The sequence below is a fragment of the Herpailurus yagouaroundi genome, unplaced genomic scaffold (genome assembly GCF_014898765.1).
Source record: "Herpailurus yagouaroundi ecotype Mexico unplaced genomic scaffold, PumYag 293, whole genome shotgun sequence".
NCBI lineage: Eukaryota > Metazoa > Chordata > Mammalia > Carnivora > Felidae > Herpailurus > Herpailurus yagouaroundi.
In genome coordinates, this window is record NW_024412510.1 from 100,711 (window position 1) to 118,866 (window position 18,156).

The 18,156-nt window shown below is 53.6% G+C and overlaps 1 protein-coding gene across 1 annotated transcript in view; it reads left to right on the top strand.

The window, feature by feature from the left end:
- LOC121021299 (F-box-like/WD repeat-containing protein TBL1X) overlaps positions 1 to 18,156 on the top strand; it is a 72,275-nt gene that overhangs the window by 24,672 nt on the left and 29,447 nt on the right. Inside the window, exon 3 of the mRNA XM_040461561.1 lies at positions 17,706 to 17,919. Within this exon, the coding sequence (XP_040317495.1) occupies positions 17,706 to 17,919 (214 nt within the window). The remainder of the gene's footprint in view (positions 1 to 17,705; positions 17,920 to 18,156) is intronic.

The window sequence follows — 18,156 nt, forward strand, 5'->3', positions numbered from 1 at the left end:
TATCAACATCCAAAATAAACCAAAAACATCATTTTGCCCTTCCCATTATCTGCGGTTGTGTGTGTGTGTGTGTGTGTGTGTGTGTGTGTGTGTGTGTGTGAGAGAGAGAGAGAGAGAGAGAGAGAGAGAGAGAGAGAGAGAGAGGGTGGTCAATGATCGAGAGACAGCGAAGACGTGTTAATTAAATTGCGCAGGTCATTTGGCCACGCCGTGGACCCAGGCTTTGACGGGGACGTTCTTTCGTATGACGGATTCGGAAAATGGCCATCGTCGTTTGAAACTGGATGGCCACACAAACCTTCCGAGTCTTCTGGGAACAGAATCCTGAAAAGTCATCTGAAGGGGAAGAGTAGTTGTCTCTTACACAGCTCAAATTGTTGCATCCTTGGGAATCAGCAAACTTGGGTGGGTATTGTATGACTTGCCTCCCTGGCTGGCTCGTGCTGGGTAATTGTCACGAGAGGCCGTTTGGCATCGGACCCGGCACCTCCCTGGCCTCCACTCACTAGGTGCCAACAACTCTCCCCACCCCTCTGTTGTCACAGCCAAAGAGAGAGAGAGACACAGAGCATATGCAGGGGAGGGGCAGAGAGAGGGAGACACAGAATCCAAAGCAGGCTCCAGGCCCCAAGCTATCGGCCCAGAGCGCAACGTGGGGCTCAAACCCACAAACTGTGAGATCATGACCTGAGCCAAAGTCGGATGCTTAACCGACTGAGCCACCCAGGCGCCCCGCCCCCACCCTGACTGCTTTTATTAGTAAATGGAGTGTAAATGGAATTCTCATTTCTTCACACTTTATCTTCTTGGGCTGTATTTTGATTCCTTCTGCTTTAGAACTCAGATAGACTTGGGGCGCCTGGGTGGCGCAGTCGGTTAAGCGTCCGACTTCAGCCAGGTCACGATCTCACGGTCCGTGAGTTCGAGCCCCGCGTCGGGCTCTGGGCTGATGGCTCAGAGCCTGGAGCCTGTTTCCGATTCTGTGTCTCCCTCTCTCTCTCTGCCCCTCCCCCGTTCATGCTCTGTCTCTCTCTGTCCCAAAAATAAATAAATGTTGAAAAAAAAAATTAAAAAAAAAAAAAAAAGAACTCAGATAGACTTTTAACAATGAGCAAAATGCAGTCCTTGCTTTTATTAAAGTTTTCCAGGGTATTTTTGCCCTCGAGGAAGGCAAAAGTCTGCCAAAGCATTCTCCAGCAGATAATAAAATAGTTGGGACTGGCTGCCTTTCCACCCGATTTTTTTTTTAAGTTTTTTTTTTTTGTTTTTTTTTTTTTTTTTGGTCTCCCCTTGAAGAGGTTACATAACCAGGCAAAGGGGGCTACTCTTAATATTTGTGACGAATTCTGTCTACAGAAATGATTAAGCAGCTTTGCCCACTGTAATCCCGGCAGCTGACAAATTATCCAGTAGGCTCCGCTGTGTTTCTTCGAACCGTGGAATGCCTTCTTATGCAAGACACGTTTGCACAGATTCGGGAAATCATTTGAAAATGGTTCAGCTATCTTAATTTAAACAAAAGTTCAGGGCTTATTGTTCAGCTGAGTCTCTAAAAATATATTTTGACTGCAGTGGCTCTTTTACATTGCTAATGTGTGTCCCTGTTTAAAAAGAGGATCTTTCTGAAACAGTAAAGGCAAGTGTTTCTTTGAGGGAATGGTAGCCTTTGCTTTAGAAATAATAAAGGCAACTGTTAGTTTCATCACACAGTAAATAAAGAAGACCTGAATAATCTGTCCATATCACTAGCGGGTAAAAGGACTTTTGAAGTCCTGCGAAACGGTAACAGCTCCTGCTTCCTATTCGCCGTGGACGTGAGCAGTGCTTTTGTGTTGGTGGTCTGGGGGTCCCACGACCACCCTCAGACTGCGATTCGCTAAGAGGGTTCACAGGGCTTCGTGATAGTTATGCTCGCAGTTCATTGTAGCAAAAAGACATAGGTCATAATGTACAGCACGGTGACTATGGTTCACAGTAGTGTATTGTTATATTTGGAAGTTCCTAAGAGACTAAATCCGTAAACGTTCTCCTCACACCAGATCAACGTAACCCTATGACGTGATGGAGGTCCTAACCAACCCGATTGTGGTAATTGTTTCACGGTGTCTGTGTGTATCAGATCATCATATTGTACGCCTTGAACTGACAGGATGTCCCATGTCCCTTATATCTCTGTAAAGCTGAGGGGAGAAAGAAACAGATTGGCATCAGAAAAGGGAAGGGGGCACCTAGGTGGCTCAGTCAGTTAAGTGTCCAACTTCAGCTCAGGTCATGATCTTGCATTTCGAGAGTTCAAGCCCTGCATCAGGCTGTGGGCTGACAGCTCCGAGCCTGGAGCTGCTTCGGACTCTGTGTCTCCCTCTCTCTCTGCCCCTCCCCTGCTCATGCTGTCTGTCTCTCTCTTTCTCTCTAAAATAAACATTAAAAAAATTAGGAAAAAAAAAAAAAAGGGAAGAGTGCGTGTGGTGTGGCCCAGCATAAGGTAAGCTCACACGTACAGATGTGCTGTCCCCATGGATGTGCTCAGTGGCACTTAATTCTCCTGAAACGTGCGATGACACCTGTGAAGTGTCCTGAGCACACGAGCTTGGGCGTGCAGGGTTTTCACTGGGCAGCCGTCCTGTGAGCCGGCAGCACCTGCTGAGAGGGACAGAAGGAAACCTTGGCAGATAGGTGGCTGTTCATCCCGCCACCGTCCCGGAGTTTAAAGCTGGGTTGTGGACCCATATCTGTCATTTCTGAATCGGCGTGTATGTCGTACTTTGATTAACAACCAACTGGAAAACGTAGGGGCGGGTAAGTAGCTGGAGAATGTGATACCCACGCCTTTTCCATAGAAAAGAATAAAACGTTCCCCTCGCCAGCTTTGGGGCATCCGTAATTCACACTCCTCCACCACGTAAGCACCTCCGTGTTCCCTTTGCACGATACAGTCTGGAGGGCCCCGGTCCTCCGCCTAACACCCCCGTGCGTGTGAATTGTTGTATTACAAACCTCTTGGAATGCTGATAGCTGCAGAGGAGTTTCTCTTCGTTCAAAAACTGTATTTGTTTTGCGAGACTGTTCTTTTGGTTTGGTCATAAGGCCACTCAGAGTGACAAAGTGGAATCGTGAACTTGGTCTTTCCTGTGTCCCAGACGTTCATAATCACATCCCGACCACCCCGGTTCCCGTGCAATTTGAGTTGTGTCGTCCTTGCTGAGTTTACTGTTCTAATTTGTGCATAGAAGCTAAGATTCAAAATTTGCCATTCTTGTGTTCCTAGATTTGTTAGAGGGGGAGGAGCCTAATTAGAATGAAAATCACTTTAAAAAGAATGAAAATCGCTTGATTGTTCATAAGCTATAGCTGTTTAGGGGCGCCTGGGTGGCTCAGTCACTTGAGAACCTGATGTCAGCTCAGGTCATGATCTTGCGGTTTGTGGGTTTGAGTCCCGCGTCGGGCTCTGTGCTGACAGCCTGGAGCCTCCTTCAGATTCTGTGTCTCCCCTTCTCTCTGCCTCTTCCTCTCTCTCTCTCTGTCTCTCTCTTCCTCTCTCAAAAATAAATAAACATTAAAAAAATTTTTTTAAGTAAATTACACTTGTTTAAATGTGTATCTTGCTCAATATTGCCAAGCAATTTCCATTGGTATTAACATCAAAAAAGCCCTTTAGGGGACGCCTGGGTGGCTCAGTCAGTTAAGCGTCCGACTTGGGCTCAGGTCATGATCTCGCGGTGTGTGGGTTCGAGCCCTGCGTCGGGCTCTGTGCTGACAGCTCGGAGCCTGGGCCCTGCTTTGGGTCTGTGTCTCCCTCTCTCTCTGCCCCTCCCCTGCTCGCGCTCTGTCTCTCTCAAAAATAAATAAACGTTAAAAATTAAAAAAAAAAGAACAATGTAAACTGTCTTGGGGCGCCCGGTGGCTCAGTCGGTTAAGCGTCCGACTTCGGCTCAGGTCACAATCTCGCGGTTCGTGGGTTCGAGCCCCGCGTCGGGCTCTGGGCTGACAGCTCGGAGCCCGGAGCCTGCTTCAGACTCTGTGTCTCCCTCTGTCTCTGCCCCTCCCCTGCTCATGCTCTGTCTCTCTTTCTCTCAAAAATAAAACAAACATTAAAAAAAAAAAAAAAACCGCAAACCACCACCCTTCGATTCTTTTGAAGGTGCCCATGAAGTGTGTGCTGTGACTTTGTGAAGGAGTCTGGGATGGTTCAAGTTCCCTTTTTTCTCAGAGACGTAACAGCCACTTAGCAAGGTGCCTGTCTTCAGAGTTGAGACACCATTACATTTAACGCCTGCCCCCTCTGAAGCTCCGATGGGACCTGAAACGTGTCCAGCCTTCATGTATTTTATTTGCCGCCAACTTCCTGCCGTGCCCGTCCTTCCTTCCACACAGACGAGCAAGTCGTACGCAGTGTCGGCCGCGACACTGTCCCTTCTCCCCCGAGTTACTGAATGTCACTTTACCGGGGCCGCCGCTGCTGTCTTGCTTCGTAGATGCCACTGACCCCAAGGTGACGTCCTTTCCCTTCCCTCCCGCATCTGTGTCTGAAGTCAGCCCGCTGCTTTCTCCCCAAGTCCTGGCGTGCACCCCAACCTCTGCATTGGGCACCCCAGCCTCTCTTGCCTTCCCCGCTGGCGTTTCGGCTGCACGCTGCCGGGCACGTCCTGATGCCGTCCCGCCGACCGCCGTTGCCGCGTCCTGACCACGGACCTCCCCTCCAGAGATTGTCTGCCAGCTTCCCCTCGTATCTTCTCTGCTGCCTCCGTTGTCTGTTCTGTCACCCGCTTGTCTGCCAGCCGGCCACTCCGCGTTTCTTGCCAGCGGTGCTCCTGTCCCCGTCGTCACGGCTCCATTGTAGCAACTGAGCTGACGTTCCTGGGCACGGTCACTGTGTCAGGCAGGATTCTACGCCCTTGACCGAGAAAACCTTTAACCGCCAGCAAGCAGGTGCAGCTTCGTTTCTGTGTACAGGTGAGAAAACCGGTGCCCCGAGGAGGCAGCCCCTGGCCCCAGGCCCCTCGCTGGGAAGTCACAGAGGCAGCACTCGGAGCGGGCCGTCTGGCTCCTGAATCTTCCTCTCTCGAGTGATTTTTCTGGACTCTGTTACTGTGGGGAATTCACTGATTGGCTTGCTGACATGAGAGCCTGCATTCCTGGCATGGGCCCCGCCTGGCCCGGACATGTCGTCCTTTCTCCGTATTGCCGGATCTGGTGTGTTAATGCTGGGTCTGGTGTATTCGCGGTTACCCGAGGGAGAGAGGCTGGGGTGTGAAGGTCCTTTCCCAGGGTCCTCGTCAGGTCTGGGTCTTGGGCTTTGCCGGCCTCAGAACACAAGTTGTGGGATCCAGGCTGGCTTTCTTCGGCCCTTCTCAGCCCTGCCCTCTCATCCAGGTCTCTCCCCTAGATCAGGGTGGAGAGAACGTTCTCTAGAGCTTAGTCTCAGGCCCAGCTGCTCATGTCTTTGTGGCACCCAAGCAGACATTGCAGATACGTACGTGACAGCAGCTGTGGTCCAGGGCACCTTTCTGTACAAAAGCAGGTGAGGGGCCAGACCTGGCCGCCAGGACGTCGTGTGCTGGCTTCTGTACAAGACCCCGCAGAGAACGCGGGCACTCCTTCCGCCTCTCCCCTGCAGCCCCCCGTGCGTGTGGTGCATGTTCCGTACGTCTCTGTCCCTCTGCAGACCTTTGCGCCCTCCCACGTCGACGTGCATATTTCCCAGCCTCAGCTGTCTGTGCATCGTTTTTGCCACGCTTTATTAACATTTATTAATATTTTCCTTAAGGTGAACCCGTTCCTGAGATGTGCCTATAGTCGCATTTGCGTGATACACGTTAAAATAAATAAGTTAGATTTTACAGGGCGCCCAGGTGGCTCAGTCACTTCAGTGTCCAGCTTTGGCTCAGGTCATGATCTCATGGGATCGAGCCCCGCGTCGGGCTCTGTGCTGACAGCCTCGGAACCCAGAGCCTGCTTCGGATTCCGTGTCTCCCTCTCTCTCTGCCCCTCCCCCGCTCAAGCTCTGTCTCTCTGAGAAATAAATAAACATTAAAAAAATGTTTAAAAAGAACTTAGATTTGAAAGTGTTCACCCCTGTGCTGTGCAAGTGGATTTGGGATAACATCAGAGGTCTGGATGCCATCAGGGAGGCCTTGATGTCCTGGAATAGAGCAGTTGGCATGATTTTCGGTTCCTCCTCCCGAGGGCCTGTCCTTTGTTAGCGGCACTGCCCTACCTATGTGCGAGTGTGGACGCACAGATGAGGACGGAGGCTTGTTTTGGTTAACGGTCGCCTGTCAGAGGCTGATACATGTAACACCGGAGGTGCACGCGAAGGGGACCCCAGGACCCCAGGAAAGCACACAGAGAGAAGGTGGCATTGGAGCTGCGACCTGAGCTACAGTTTTGCGAGCAAGCCAAGGAGGACGCGTCGAGCACCGTCAAGAGGCTGGCTTGAAGAAGGCCCTGAGGGTTCAGGGAGGAGGACCCCCTTGCCGGAGGCGACAAAGGATGCAGAATGAGCGCCAGGCGGCTGAAGGCTGGAGCCCTGTCCGTGTGGAAGCCATGGATTCATCTTTGACAGTAAATCTGGAGGTTGTGGGAGCAAAGGACGGGGGAACATGGAGCATCTGTCCAAATGGTGGCCCCCAAGTCCACTTAGCGACCAGGGGACGTGCTTACATTGCATTAGGTAAAGAAGCAGCAACACGGAATTCTGTGATCGTAAGAATTAACATACTAATTTGCAGGGACAGAGGGGGCTGGAAGAAATTCTCCTGCATGAGAACACTGGTTGTATCGGGTTTAGTTATTCAAGTGTAGTTATGTGAGTTATTTCCTCTGTCTTCCAGATTGCTTTCTCTGTGCTTTCCCCGTCATAATTTTTTAAAAAATTAAAAAAAATCTTTAAAAACGTTTATTTATTTTTGAGAGAGAGGGAGCGTGTGGGGAGGGACAGAGAGAGTCAGCATCGATCCCGATCCCGGGCTTGAACTCATGGACCGCGAGATCATGACCTGAGCTGAAGTCGGACGCTCAACTGACTGAGCCACCCAGGTGCCCCCATAAGTTGTTGTTTTGTTTTTTTTTTTTGTAATTTTTAATGACGCTCTCCGTTACAAATCTCTGGCTTGGCTTCTGTGCTCGTCTGTTTCCCAATTTCCAAATAACAAATCCATGAGGGTTCAGACTCGCGGGGGCTGGGGTTGCCAGCAGGCGGTATGTTTGCGCCTGGAGGTCCCGTGACACTCTGGAAGGCTGAGCGCAGGCGGCTCTGTGAGCCGCTCTCGGGGCCGCCTCTGCCCCAGCCAGTTGTTGGGAGGAAGTAACAACCTTCGTTTATAACCTGACTAATGCTTTCCCCTCCTGGATGTTTCCCATGTTGAGAGGATATTAAAATCTTGGCAGGCCTCACGGTCTGCACTAGTCAGAGGCCCGTGCTGGACTCAGCCGCCACCCTTGGGGTCCGGGCCAGATGTTATAAGTGAAACCCTATTTTAACGAGGTCCTTCTGGTATTTCTTTTGGGCGCCATCCAAGACGGTCCATTTTACACCAAATTCCATGTTGTGCGGGTCGTCTAGAACAGGTCTGCAGCCCATAAAAACGTTCTCGCTGCACTCAAGTTTTCTGTGGCAGAATGTCAGAGAATTGGGAGAAGGTGAGGGCTCGGTCTTGAGGATTTTATATAGACACATATATACACACACACACGTGGTGTTACGTTCACTTGTATATGTAAAGAGGTTGAACGTAAAGCTGATAGGAGCACATGCGGCGATTAAGACACAGTCCAAAAGAATTCTCCACATAGTTTTGTGCTTTTTACCACGGGTAAAAGGAGGGTTTTCGTTCGGTGAGAATTGCTCCTTGGGCCGCAGATGTAACCGTCTGGCGAGACGAATCCATCACTTCCAAACAGGAGAAGTGAACCGACCGCAAATTAGCTTCCAAAGATGTGAGGGTGTGTGTTTTCTTATTCTGTCACCTTTTGTGTTGACAGCTTCTCGCTCCGTGTGTGTGTCTGTGTGTTTGTGTGTCTGATTTATGTGACCCAGCTAGCATGTCACGACCCTTGGCCTCCCTTCCATCTGTTTTGGTCAGCTCCCGCCCCGCCCCCACCACCTTAAGTCACCCCCGTCCCCACCCCGAGAGGAAGACAGCCGCTTGCCAGACAGCTGCCGTCGTGTTGCACAAACTTTTACGATCCAGGAAATACTGATTCCCCCGTGGATAGGGATGTTACAGGAATGTCGATATTCGAAGAAAGGAAAGGAAGTGCTCCATGATAAATGAGCGGTCCCTGGTTCTGTTTCCAGAATGACTCTTGAAAAATCCCTGCCCCGGAGCCGTGGAGAGTGGATCCGTGCTGTAGCCGGTGGCCGTCGGGCACCCCCGAATCACAGGGCCCTCCCAGCGGCCAAGGCCGTTCACCTGTCCCTCACAGGACGGCCTGCGCAGGCACACTCGAGTCGTTTTACAAACCTCCCAACCACAGACTCTCAACTGCCTGTTTTCCTGTCCCCTGGGGACATCCCCACCTCGCTGCTGCCTCTCCGTTATACTGGTGAAAGTGTAGTCCCAGGAATGTCCTATCCTCTGTCTTCTGCGGCTTCCCGGTCCCTGCACGTGGCCCCGTGTGGTGTGGTGAGACCCCTTCTTTCGGGACTTGTAAGTGATCCATTCTTTCCATGGCCTGAACCCCTCTGGGTGGCCGCTCAGTCACCTCTTTAAATTAAAGCCCTGTGGGTTTGATGGGACGGTGAGGTCCCTTTTTCCCTCTACCCAGAATCTTAGGTTTGAAAGAGACCTTGGAGATCATTTAATTGTACCTGTTTGGTCGTCAGAAAAGGAAGCCAGAGAGCCGCGGAGGGCAGACCCAGGCCTTGTAGCACCTGCTGAAGAGTGCCAACTTCACACGCACAAAGAAACAGTACCACGTTCCTCCCTGGCTGTGTCTGATTTTGGTTGTTTGCCGTCACTCTTCTTCCAAAGGCAGCTCTCATCAGGGGAGTGTGTCTGGAAGACACAATTCATCCTTGTTTGCTTTTTGTAATACAGAAAGCATTCAGCCTAGTTTTTGCAACATAGAACTTGTTTGCAACTTACTTGGTTAAAAGATGTACTAGAAATCGTATCGCTGAACTAGACGACCTTCTTCCTCTTTTCTAAGGTCTGTCTGAATCATTTCGAGGTTTCGGGAGTGTGTGGTGTTGTGAGTGAAGAGCGTGGAGTCGGTCAGATGGCCACTTGCTGGCTGCGTGCCCTTGGGGGAATCGCTTACCTGCTCTGTGACTCAGTTTCCCCCATCGCTTACACGGAGTCAATATGACGAACTCATAGGCTGCTGCCAGCTCTCTGAGCTAATTCTTGGAGAGGGCCAATCCACGTAATAAGCACCGAATATCATTACCTTTATTCTTGTTCTCAAATAACATCATAGTTTTTCACTTCAGGTGTGCGTATGCCCAGCAGTGCTCTTTGGTGGTTGTTTGAACTGCCCCTCGTATGGCACCGTCATCTTTGTTTAAAACCCATTTTCCTGCTGTTTTGCTGTTGTACCTACTCCCTTAATTCTTGTCCTTCTCCGTCAAGCTCCACTCTGAAAATAGCAAGGACTCCGTTTTGTTCAGTTTCTTACCACCCTTCGTCTACAGCTACCCCAGTGGTTTCTTTTAGCTTTCCTTCAGCTTCCTTGACACAAACCCGTCGTGAGCTGCGGGGGGCTGTCCCCGAGGAGGCTGCTCTGTGCGTGATGGAGGGAATCCAGATGGGCTTCCTGGAGGCAGGAAGCGTCTTCTTGGTAGCTGGGAGATGCACGAACGCAGAGAGTGCTTTGTGCAGGGGCCGCAGCATCTCAGGAGAGACGGCAGAGTCGTTTCCTCCTGAGGGGACGAGATAGGCCTCTGGGCAGCAAGGACGCCTGGCCACAGCCGTGGTGACTAACAAGCAGGTGTCAGGAGCGGTGAACAGGGGGTACTCGAGAGCAGGGCTTCTCGACCTCCGGCTGTTGAAATTTGGCCCCCGTCACTCTGTCATGGGAGCCGTCCTGTGCCTTGTGTGATGCTGAGCGTCCCTAGTCTCGACCTGCCAGATGCCAGCAGCACCCTCCCCGCGCCACACACACACCTGTGACAACCGAACGTATCTGCAGACATTGCCAAGGTCTGCCTCTGGGGGACAGAATCGCCCTCACTCGAGACCCACAAACCAGTATTCTGGACCAAGAGACCGGAATAAGCAGGGTCATCCTCTAGCCGAGCAGCCACGTGTTTCCGGCCCAGGCGCCCCCTCCGCTTCCTGTCTGTGCCTTCCAGGGGAAGCTCGGAGACAGGGCCCCGGCCCCGCAGCCCCGTCTGAGGGGCTTTGAGGCGCCTCCCGGGGTGCGGGGCTTGCCCAGCCTGCGGGCTCTAGCTGCTTCGAGCAGGAAAGCCGGAGTCCCCGTGGCGAATGGGTGCCGTTAGGGTGACAGTTTTGTCTGCCACTGCCTAGCAAGAAGGAGGCCCCGTCTGCTGCTGTTAACCTCCACGCGGTCAGGCACAGTGGAAGCGGGTCTCCGTGCCTTTGGGCTGCAGTCGCAGAATCCCGCGGACCGAGTGGCTTCTACACAGAGGCTGCTTTCTCACAGTTCGTAGACGGGACGTCCTACACCGGTGGACCGGCAGGTGTGTCTGCTGAGGGCCCGCCACCTGCTTCGCGGATGTTCTCCGTGGGATGACCGGATCCCACACGGACCCCACACGGATGGGAAGCTGGCACAGGAGCTCTGGGGGCCTCTTTGATAGAAGGGCACTAATCGGGGCGCCTGGGTGGCACAGTCGGTTAAGCGTCCGACGTCAGCCAGGTCACGATCTCGCGGTCCGGGAGTTCGAGCCCCGCGTCGGGCTCTGGGCTGATGGCTCGGAGCCTGGAGCCTGTTTCCGATTTTGTGTCTCCCTCTCTCTCTGCCCCTCCCCCGTTCATGCTCTGTCTCTCTCTGTCCCAAAAATAAATAAACGTTGAAAAAAAAAAAAAGGGCACTAATCCCTTTCATGAAGACCTCATCACATAATTGCCACCCAGAGGCCCCGCCTCCTAACACCATTGCCTCATGGAGTGGGTTTCAACGTGGGGATTGAGGGGAGACAGACATTGAGTCCACAGCAGGAAGGAATAAAAAACATCTAGGAGGTCGTGACGTTTCTTTTTCCGCACGTGCACGTGCGCACATGCACACACAGGATCACGTTGGCTTCCTTTTCCCATAAAGCTGCAGGTTGTAACTATGTTCGGCCTCGTGGGCCAGCCTGTCCGTTGCAGATACTCGGCTGGCTCTGCCGGCGTCGCGCGCACGCAAGCAGTGACACACAATGTATCAACTCGTGGGCGTAGCAAGCAGAGACACACAATGTATCAACTCGTGGGCGTAGCCTTATTCCGATAAAACTTTATTTGCAGACACAAGCAGTGGGCCAGGCTGGGCCTTCCCCCGATCGAGACCGTTCGAAATAAACATGCCGTGCGTGGGCTTCGGGTGGATGTCTGTATTCCAGGCTCGTTAAGTATTTAATAAAGACTCTGCTTTCAAAGATGCCTCAGATTGGGGCCCTTGGTATCTGTTTCAGCTAAAGACGGAAAACCAACCCCACATCTGCCTGGTGTTCCGTGTCTGCGTCTCCCTGCCAAATCAGGATGTTTAAGGGCCGGCGAGTGATAACCCAGCAGGCTTTGCTGATGCGTCAGGCCGACGTTAAGCAGGCAGAATGGTTCACTGTACAGCTAACTCAAGTGGTGTGGGAAGCCATTTGTGAGAGAGGTATGGTTGAGCGGTGTGGGGAGGGCAAGAAACAGAAGACGTGCGCTCGGTTTGTGTTAAATCTCGTTTTATTGCCTAGTTGGGCGAGACCAATTCATGCTCACGCTGTTTCCCTCTCTCACGAGGAAGATGGAAAGGACTTGACTCTTGAAGGTCTTGCGTGCTTCATCTAAAACGTAGCGCTTATGGGGCGCCTGGGTGGCGCAGTCGGTTAAGCGTCCGACTTCAGCCAGGTCACGATCTCGCGTGATCTCCCGTGATCTCGCGTGAGTTCGAGCCCCGCGTCGGGCTCTGGGCTGATGGCTCGGAGCCTGGAGCCTGTTTCCGATTCTGTGTCTCCCTCTCTCTCTGCCCCTCCCCGTTCATGCTCTGTCTCTCTCTGTCCCCAAAAAATAAATAAACGTTGAAAAAAAAATAAAAAAAAAATAATAATAAAAAAAAATAAAACGTAGCGCTTATTTTAAAGCTTTCCCAGTTTATCATGATCACACCCTTTTTGGCCCCTTGGAAATATTTTCAGCTCAGTGGCTGGTCCGCATCGTTGTGTGTTATCTGAATTCTGTGACCCCATCGCATAGAGAGAGAGAGGGTGGCTTGATTTTCACCGGCAGCTCTGTACCTGTTGGGTTTCGAAATCGAGCGCAAACGGGAGTGGACCACAGATAGTGTCTCTTGAGGGTTACTTCCTCAGGTCACTGGTTTTCAAGCATGGCAGGGTCAACCAGGCAGTACCTGGAGACACTGTGGGCTGTCAAGACTGGGAGGGGGGCGCCACTGGCATCCAGTGGGGGGAGCCCAGGGGTGCTACTCAGCACCCTGCGGGGCACAGGACAGCGGTCCCCACGACAAGGAATGATGTGGCTCCGACGTCAGTCATGCCACGGCTGAGCAGTCCTGCTGTCGAGAGAGGTAGTGGGGATGCCTCTTCCTAGGCAGCAGGCCTGCTGGCTTCAGTAACGACTCCAGGCCGGCCGAGGGTTAGGCAGCGGGGGCACTAATGCTTTGCCCTCACGCAGCTCTTCCATCGAGGTGCCACCAAGCTCTCTATTCCCCTTCATTTGGCTGGGCCTCTGTTTCCTGTTCTTCGGAAGTTGTTTGTAACAACTTCCACACCTGCCATTGAGCCAGTCCTGAGCGTTTCTGTCTCTGTCATTGATACCACTGCTTTGTTGGTATGCATGTCCCCTTGGGCGGAAGGAGACGTACATCAAAAGCTGCGGGAAAGCCGAAGAGGCAGAAAGCCCAGAAGTCCTACGTCTCAGGCAGACCGGAGGTGAATGCGCTCATTAGCCTTGCAGCCCAGTTGGGGAGAGAGCAGCGCTGGCACGGTAGAGTGTGGGCCCCCCCCCCGCCCCGGGGGAGAGGCATCCAGTCTGGAGACGCCAGTCTTCCAAGATGGCGCCTCTCCCAGCACCTGGGCGGCCGTGGCCTGAGACCAGGTGCTCAAGCAGGCCTTGCTTGCGTGGTCTGTGAACATCTCTCTGTTCCACCACGAATGAGCATCAGGACTGCAAAGTGTGCGAGTGACTGCTTCGTCCAGTGTCCTCACTGCACAAATGAGGAGAGGTGGAGAAAGAACGCGTCTGCGGGTTCGTGGTCTTCTCTAGATTGAAAACCGTGTGTCGGCCGTGTCACTGTCACAGCTGCTTCTCTCATCAGCTCCTTGAGGTCCTTGCTAACCCCATACCGAAGAACAGGAAACAGAGGCCCAGCCAAATGAAGTGAGCTGGCCCAGGCACTCATGGGGGATCGAGGGCAGACCCAGTGTTCCGCCTGTTGCTGACATTTTCTCCACCTGGCCCTCCTGCAAGAAGGAAGTCTTAAAAACAAATGGATTAAAGAAAAAACAAAAACAAAAACAAACCCAAACCAAAAAGAAACCAAAAGCATTGAGAGGTCATGCATAGATTTGCCCAAAGAAATGAAGCTAAGGTGATTTTATTTATGTATTTACTTATGTATTTATTTATTTTTAAGTAGTCTCCATGCCCAACGTGGGGCTTGAACTCAGTACCCTGAGATCATGAGTTGCATGTTCTACCGAGGGAGCCATCCAGGCGTCCCGGCAGCTAATGTAAATCTAAGCAAATAGGAGGGACTCGTGTCAGCAGTGACGTGGAACAATACCGCATGCGTTTCTGAAGATATCTGGTTTCCAGTCATGATTTCCTGTGCCCTCTAGTAGGGGACACAAGTTTCAATGACACGTGTTCAAGGTCATGGCACTCCCGTAGACCTTTGTCTGCTCAGTCACTTTGCTTCAGCAGGGGAAGTTCATTGTCACGATTCCTCGCCCACGCTCTTTGCAGTCTTAGATTCCCGCCGCTTGGGTTAATCTTCACTGCTTCATCCCTGTCTTGCAACACATCTTCACTGAACGTTGTCCTCGCCACCTTCTAGAAGTGCAATACACGTTGCAAAGCATTATCACGGAGAGAGATCAGAAATTCGGAAAACGAAACCTCAGTGGCAGCATTTAAGCCCCCGGATGCAGAAGGACATCAAGGACGGGCGTTGAGTTAGACGTGAGCTTGCACCTCGTCCTTCACACGTTGCCCGTGTGGCACCGGGAACCGCCAGCGTGTCCCGCCTGGGAACGGAGGTGGCATCCACCCAGAGGAGCTGAGAATTCTGGTTCCTGCGCTTGGGGGTGTCATGGAGGGTGGCGGAGGGGGGAGGGTGAAACGGCAAATCCTGGAGTCATACAGTCTGGAGGTGACATTTACTGCCTTGTGTGCGTGAGCCTTGACCCACTTACCTGATTTCTCCAATATTTACTCTTCTCGTGTGTAAGGCAATAACCACAACAACTGAGCAGCTGCCCTGTAGAGATAGTGGGCACAGAGTGCCCAGGTTTGGTTAAAGGAAGTAATGCGGTTGGAACCTGCGATTTTGTGTGCCTTAAGTGGCAGTTCTGTGGCTGGTGTCTGGAAGATGAAGAAAGAAGGAACAGAGGAAGGAAATACTCTGCATTTCGCGTCCCCTCCCGAATTCCTATGTTGAAATCCTGACCCCCCCCCGCTGTCAATGGTGTTAGCGGGTGGGGCCTTTGGGAGGTGGTTATGTTGTGAGGACGGAATCCTCACGCATGGGATTCGTGTCCTTTTAAAGGAGACCCCCACCCCCCACCCCCGCCCCCACCCAGAGCTAGCTCACCCCTTCTGCCATGTGAGGACACGGAAAAGACGGCCGTCTATGAACCGGAAAGCAGCCCTCACCAGACACCAGGTCTGTCTGGCACCTTGATCTTGGACTTCCAGCCTCCAGAAGCGTGAGGAATAAGTGTCTGTTGTTTGTAAGCCCCTCAGTCTGTGGGATTTTGTTACAGCTGCCGACTGTAGGAACTAAGACATACACCAGAAGCTTGACCTCTCTGCTAGTGTTGCCCCTTAGTCATTGAGACTGACCTCTTCTTAGGAACCTTGTCTGCTCTCCGTGCTGTGCTCGGATTATGGCATCGGCAGATGTTTTTAGGTCGAGTCACCAAGGAAGCTAAGAGTGGTTTCCCTCTGCCCGGGTTTGGATCTCAGCCCCAGCCAAGTGTCTGGGGCCTGTGGGTTCCTGGAGGGATCTCAAGACCTGGCCTGTAAAAGGGAAAGTTGCACTTGGGGTAGCGAGGCAGAGCGTTACCAAGAGGCTTTAAGGGAAGTCGTGGCGAGCTGTTGGAGCGGTGCCTGGTGGAGAGGACGCACCACACAAGGCCTGCCTATCATTTTTATTACTCGTGCAATTCCTTGCACAAGGCCCTTTAAAGATACCAACCAGGAGAATAAGAAAAATGGCCCTCGAAATCCAGTGTCCCGTGCCCTTAGCTGGTCGAGCCCGCAGATGGAGGAGAAGGCAGGAGCCGGGTGAGTGGGGTCAGCAGGCAGGGAGAGTCAGGAGTTTGTAAGACCGACAGATCACTGTGGCCCGGGGTATATGGTGAGGACCCCAGGCAAGAGCGAGTCAGGCCAGGAATCTACTTGCCCCTGCTCTATCCACTCACCTGGGCTTTTCCATCTACACCGCTGGCAACCTGACAGATGAAAGCTTGGAGATAAGATTTCTAGCAGGGCCGAGACTCAGGATATAGTCACTGGTTAACACTGGAGGGGGTGGGGGTTGTGTTATGGCCACTGGAGGGGGTGGGGTTGTGTTATGGCCACAGAGGGGGGGAGGGGGTGGGGGTTGTGTTATGGCCACAGGGGTGTGGTGGGGGAGGGGGTGGGGGTTGTGTTATGGCCACAGGGATGGGGGACACATAGGAGGAGGGAGAAGAGGAGGCTGGGGGGCAGCCCGCGGGGAGGGCCTCGGAGGGGCAGTCCCGTGCGGCCTCAGTTAGGTGCTTACAGTTGTGCGAGGCAGTTCACGGCCTCCGTGCAGCGGATTGTAAAACCAACAGCGGCTACCATACGACTCTGTGAAATAAAGTCCACGTTTTATATATTCTTTATAATCAGGCACTGGGGAGCCGACAGGCCTGGGTGGAGGAGGAGTGGAGAGTAGAGAAAGGAGAGGAGGCCGCACACACAGGAAGCCTCCTTTCACGGAGGAACATTCCCATCTGCTGAGCACTGTGGTTATTGCCTCGGCTGTTCGGGTGTGGAATCCGACAGAGGCCGGGCCTGCTCACTGCCACCGCCGTCGGTGTGGCGGGTGAAGGTGGCGTTCTAGCCGCAGGAGGGAGGGAGGGCGGGCGGCAGGGACCCCGGGGAGTCCCGTGCTGGAGGGCCGCACGTAGGATGAGCCAGCAGGGATGGGTCGTGCTGCCCGGGGACACCTCCCTGAGAGCAGGGTTTGCAGGACCCCCACAAGCAGCGGGGGGGGGGGGGGGGGGGGCGGGCCCAGCCCAGGAGAAGCCATACCAAGGGGGTAACTCTGAGACAGGTCTGAAGGGTCCAGCCTTATGGGACACGCAGACGCCGGGGACACTCCAGCATTGCCGTGTGTGAACAGTGGGCAGGGCAGCCGGCAGGTAGACGCTTCACCCCAGAACTGCTCCCTTCTCTTCCCACAGTATAAATGGTGAGAGAGTTCAGAGTCACAAGTGCCTTTGGCCCCACCGCACCCCCAGCCTGGGAGCCGAGCCTAGGGGTCCCTGTTAATCACACAGCCTCCACCCCACAAGGATTCCCAGCTCCCCGGCACCCTCGGCCTCCCCACACCGAGCAAGGTGAACGCGGTACCCCCAGCAGACTGGGCTGCCCCCTCGTGGAGAAGGGCTGCATCAGCCGCGGACTCCGGCAGTAAGATGCCCCCTTACTGTCCTTGACGAAGGGCCACTGTGGGTTCCCCATCGCCCTAGGACCCACGTGGGTCATGAGTGCTCCTGCCCCCTGCCCTGCGTTGTTGCCGCCCCTCCTGGAACCGGCGTTGTCTGCCGCATTCCGGAACCACCACCCTGACCGACGAGTGTTGAGGGAAGGGTGGGGGGAGCTGGCATCTCTAATAACGTGACCAGTTATCAGATGAAACAGCTCAAGCCGCCCCAGCGGGTCCAGAACAGCCTCCTTTTCTTCGGATGTTTGCTTGTGTGGTTCCTCTACCCCCAGCCACCTTGAGCGCTCGGAGCCCGGCTAAAGACAGGTGCCCTGTGTGCACTGCAGCGGGGTCGGGGGGCACTCGGGGACGGGGAGCTCCGGAGGGACTGACGGAAGGCGGAGAGGAAGCCCAGAGGTGCAGTGGCACGACGTTTAGCCCAGGGCACGCTGGGCTCCGTTTGGCTCTTAACGCCGAAATGGCTCTACCTCTCAAGCTGTGTCTCCGTCCCCTGCAAGCAGGTCTGACCCTGCTGTGTCCCTTCCGCCCTGCCCGTCCCTCCGCTTCTCCCCAGACCCGAAGCTGGGCGTCCCACGGCCACGTGTGCCCCCGCTAACGAGGCACGTTCGACTTCGGTGGCGGTGCTGCCTTCGGGCCTCGTGGCACCCCAGCTTCCCTCTCTGTCGCGGCAGGTTTTTCCCACTCGGCGTTCACGTTCGGTATCGAGAGCCACATCAGCCAGTCCAACATCAATGGGACGCTAGTGCCGCCAGCCGCCCTCATCTCCATCCTGCAGAAGGGACTTCAGTATGTGGAGGCCGAGATCAGCATCAACGAGGTGGGTGCCCTCCCCGTCTCCCGGGATCCTGCCGGGATCGCCTCCGTCCCGTCTGTCGCTTTGAACTGACTTCATCCTCACAAGCCTGTCAGATTCAGCTTTCTCTCTAGCTTTTGTAAAGCTCTTTGAGGGGCACCTGAGCGACTCAGTGGGTGACGCGTCCGACTCTTGGTTTCATCTCAGGTCGTGATCTCGTGGTTTGGGAGTTCGAGCCCCGCTTCGGGCTCTGCGCTGACAGAGCAGAGCCTGCTTGGGATCCTCTCTCTCTCTCTCTCTCTCTCTCTCTCTCTCTCTCTCTCTCTCTC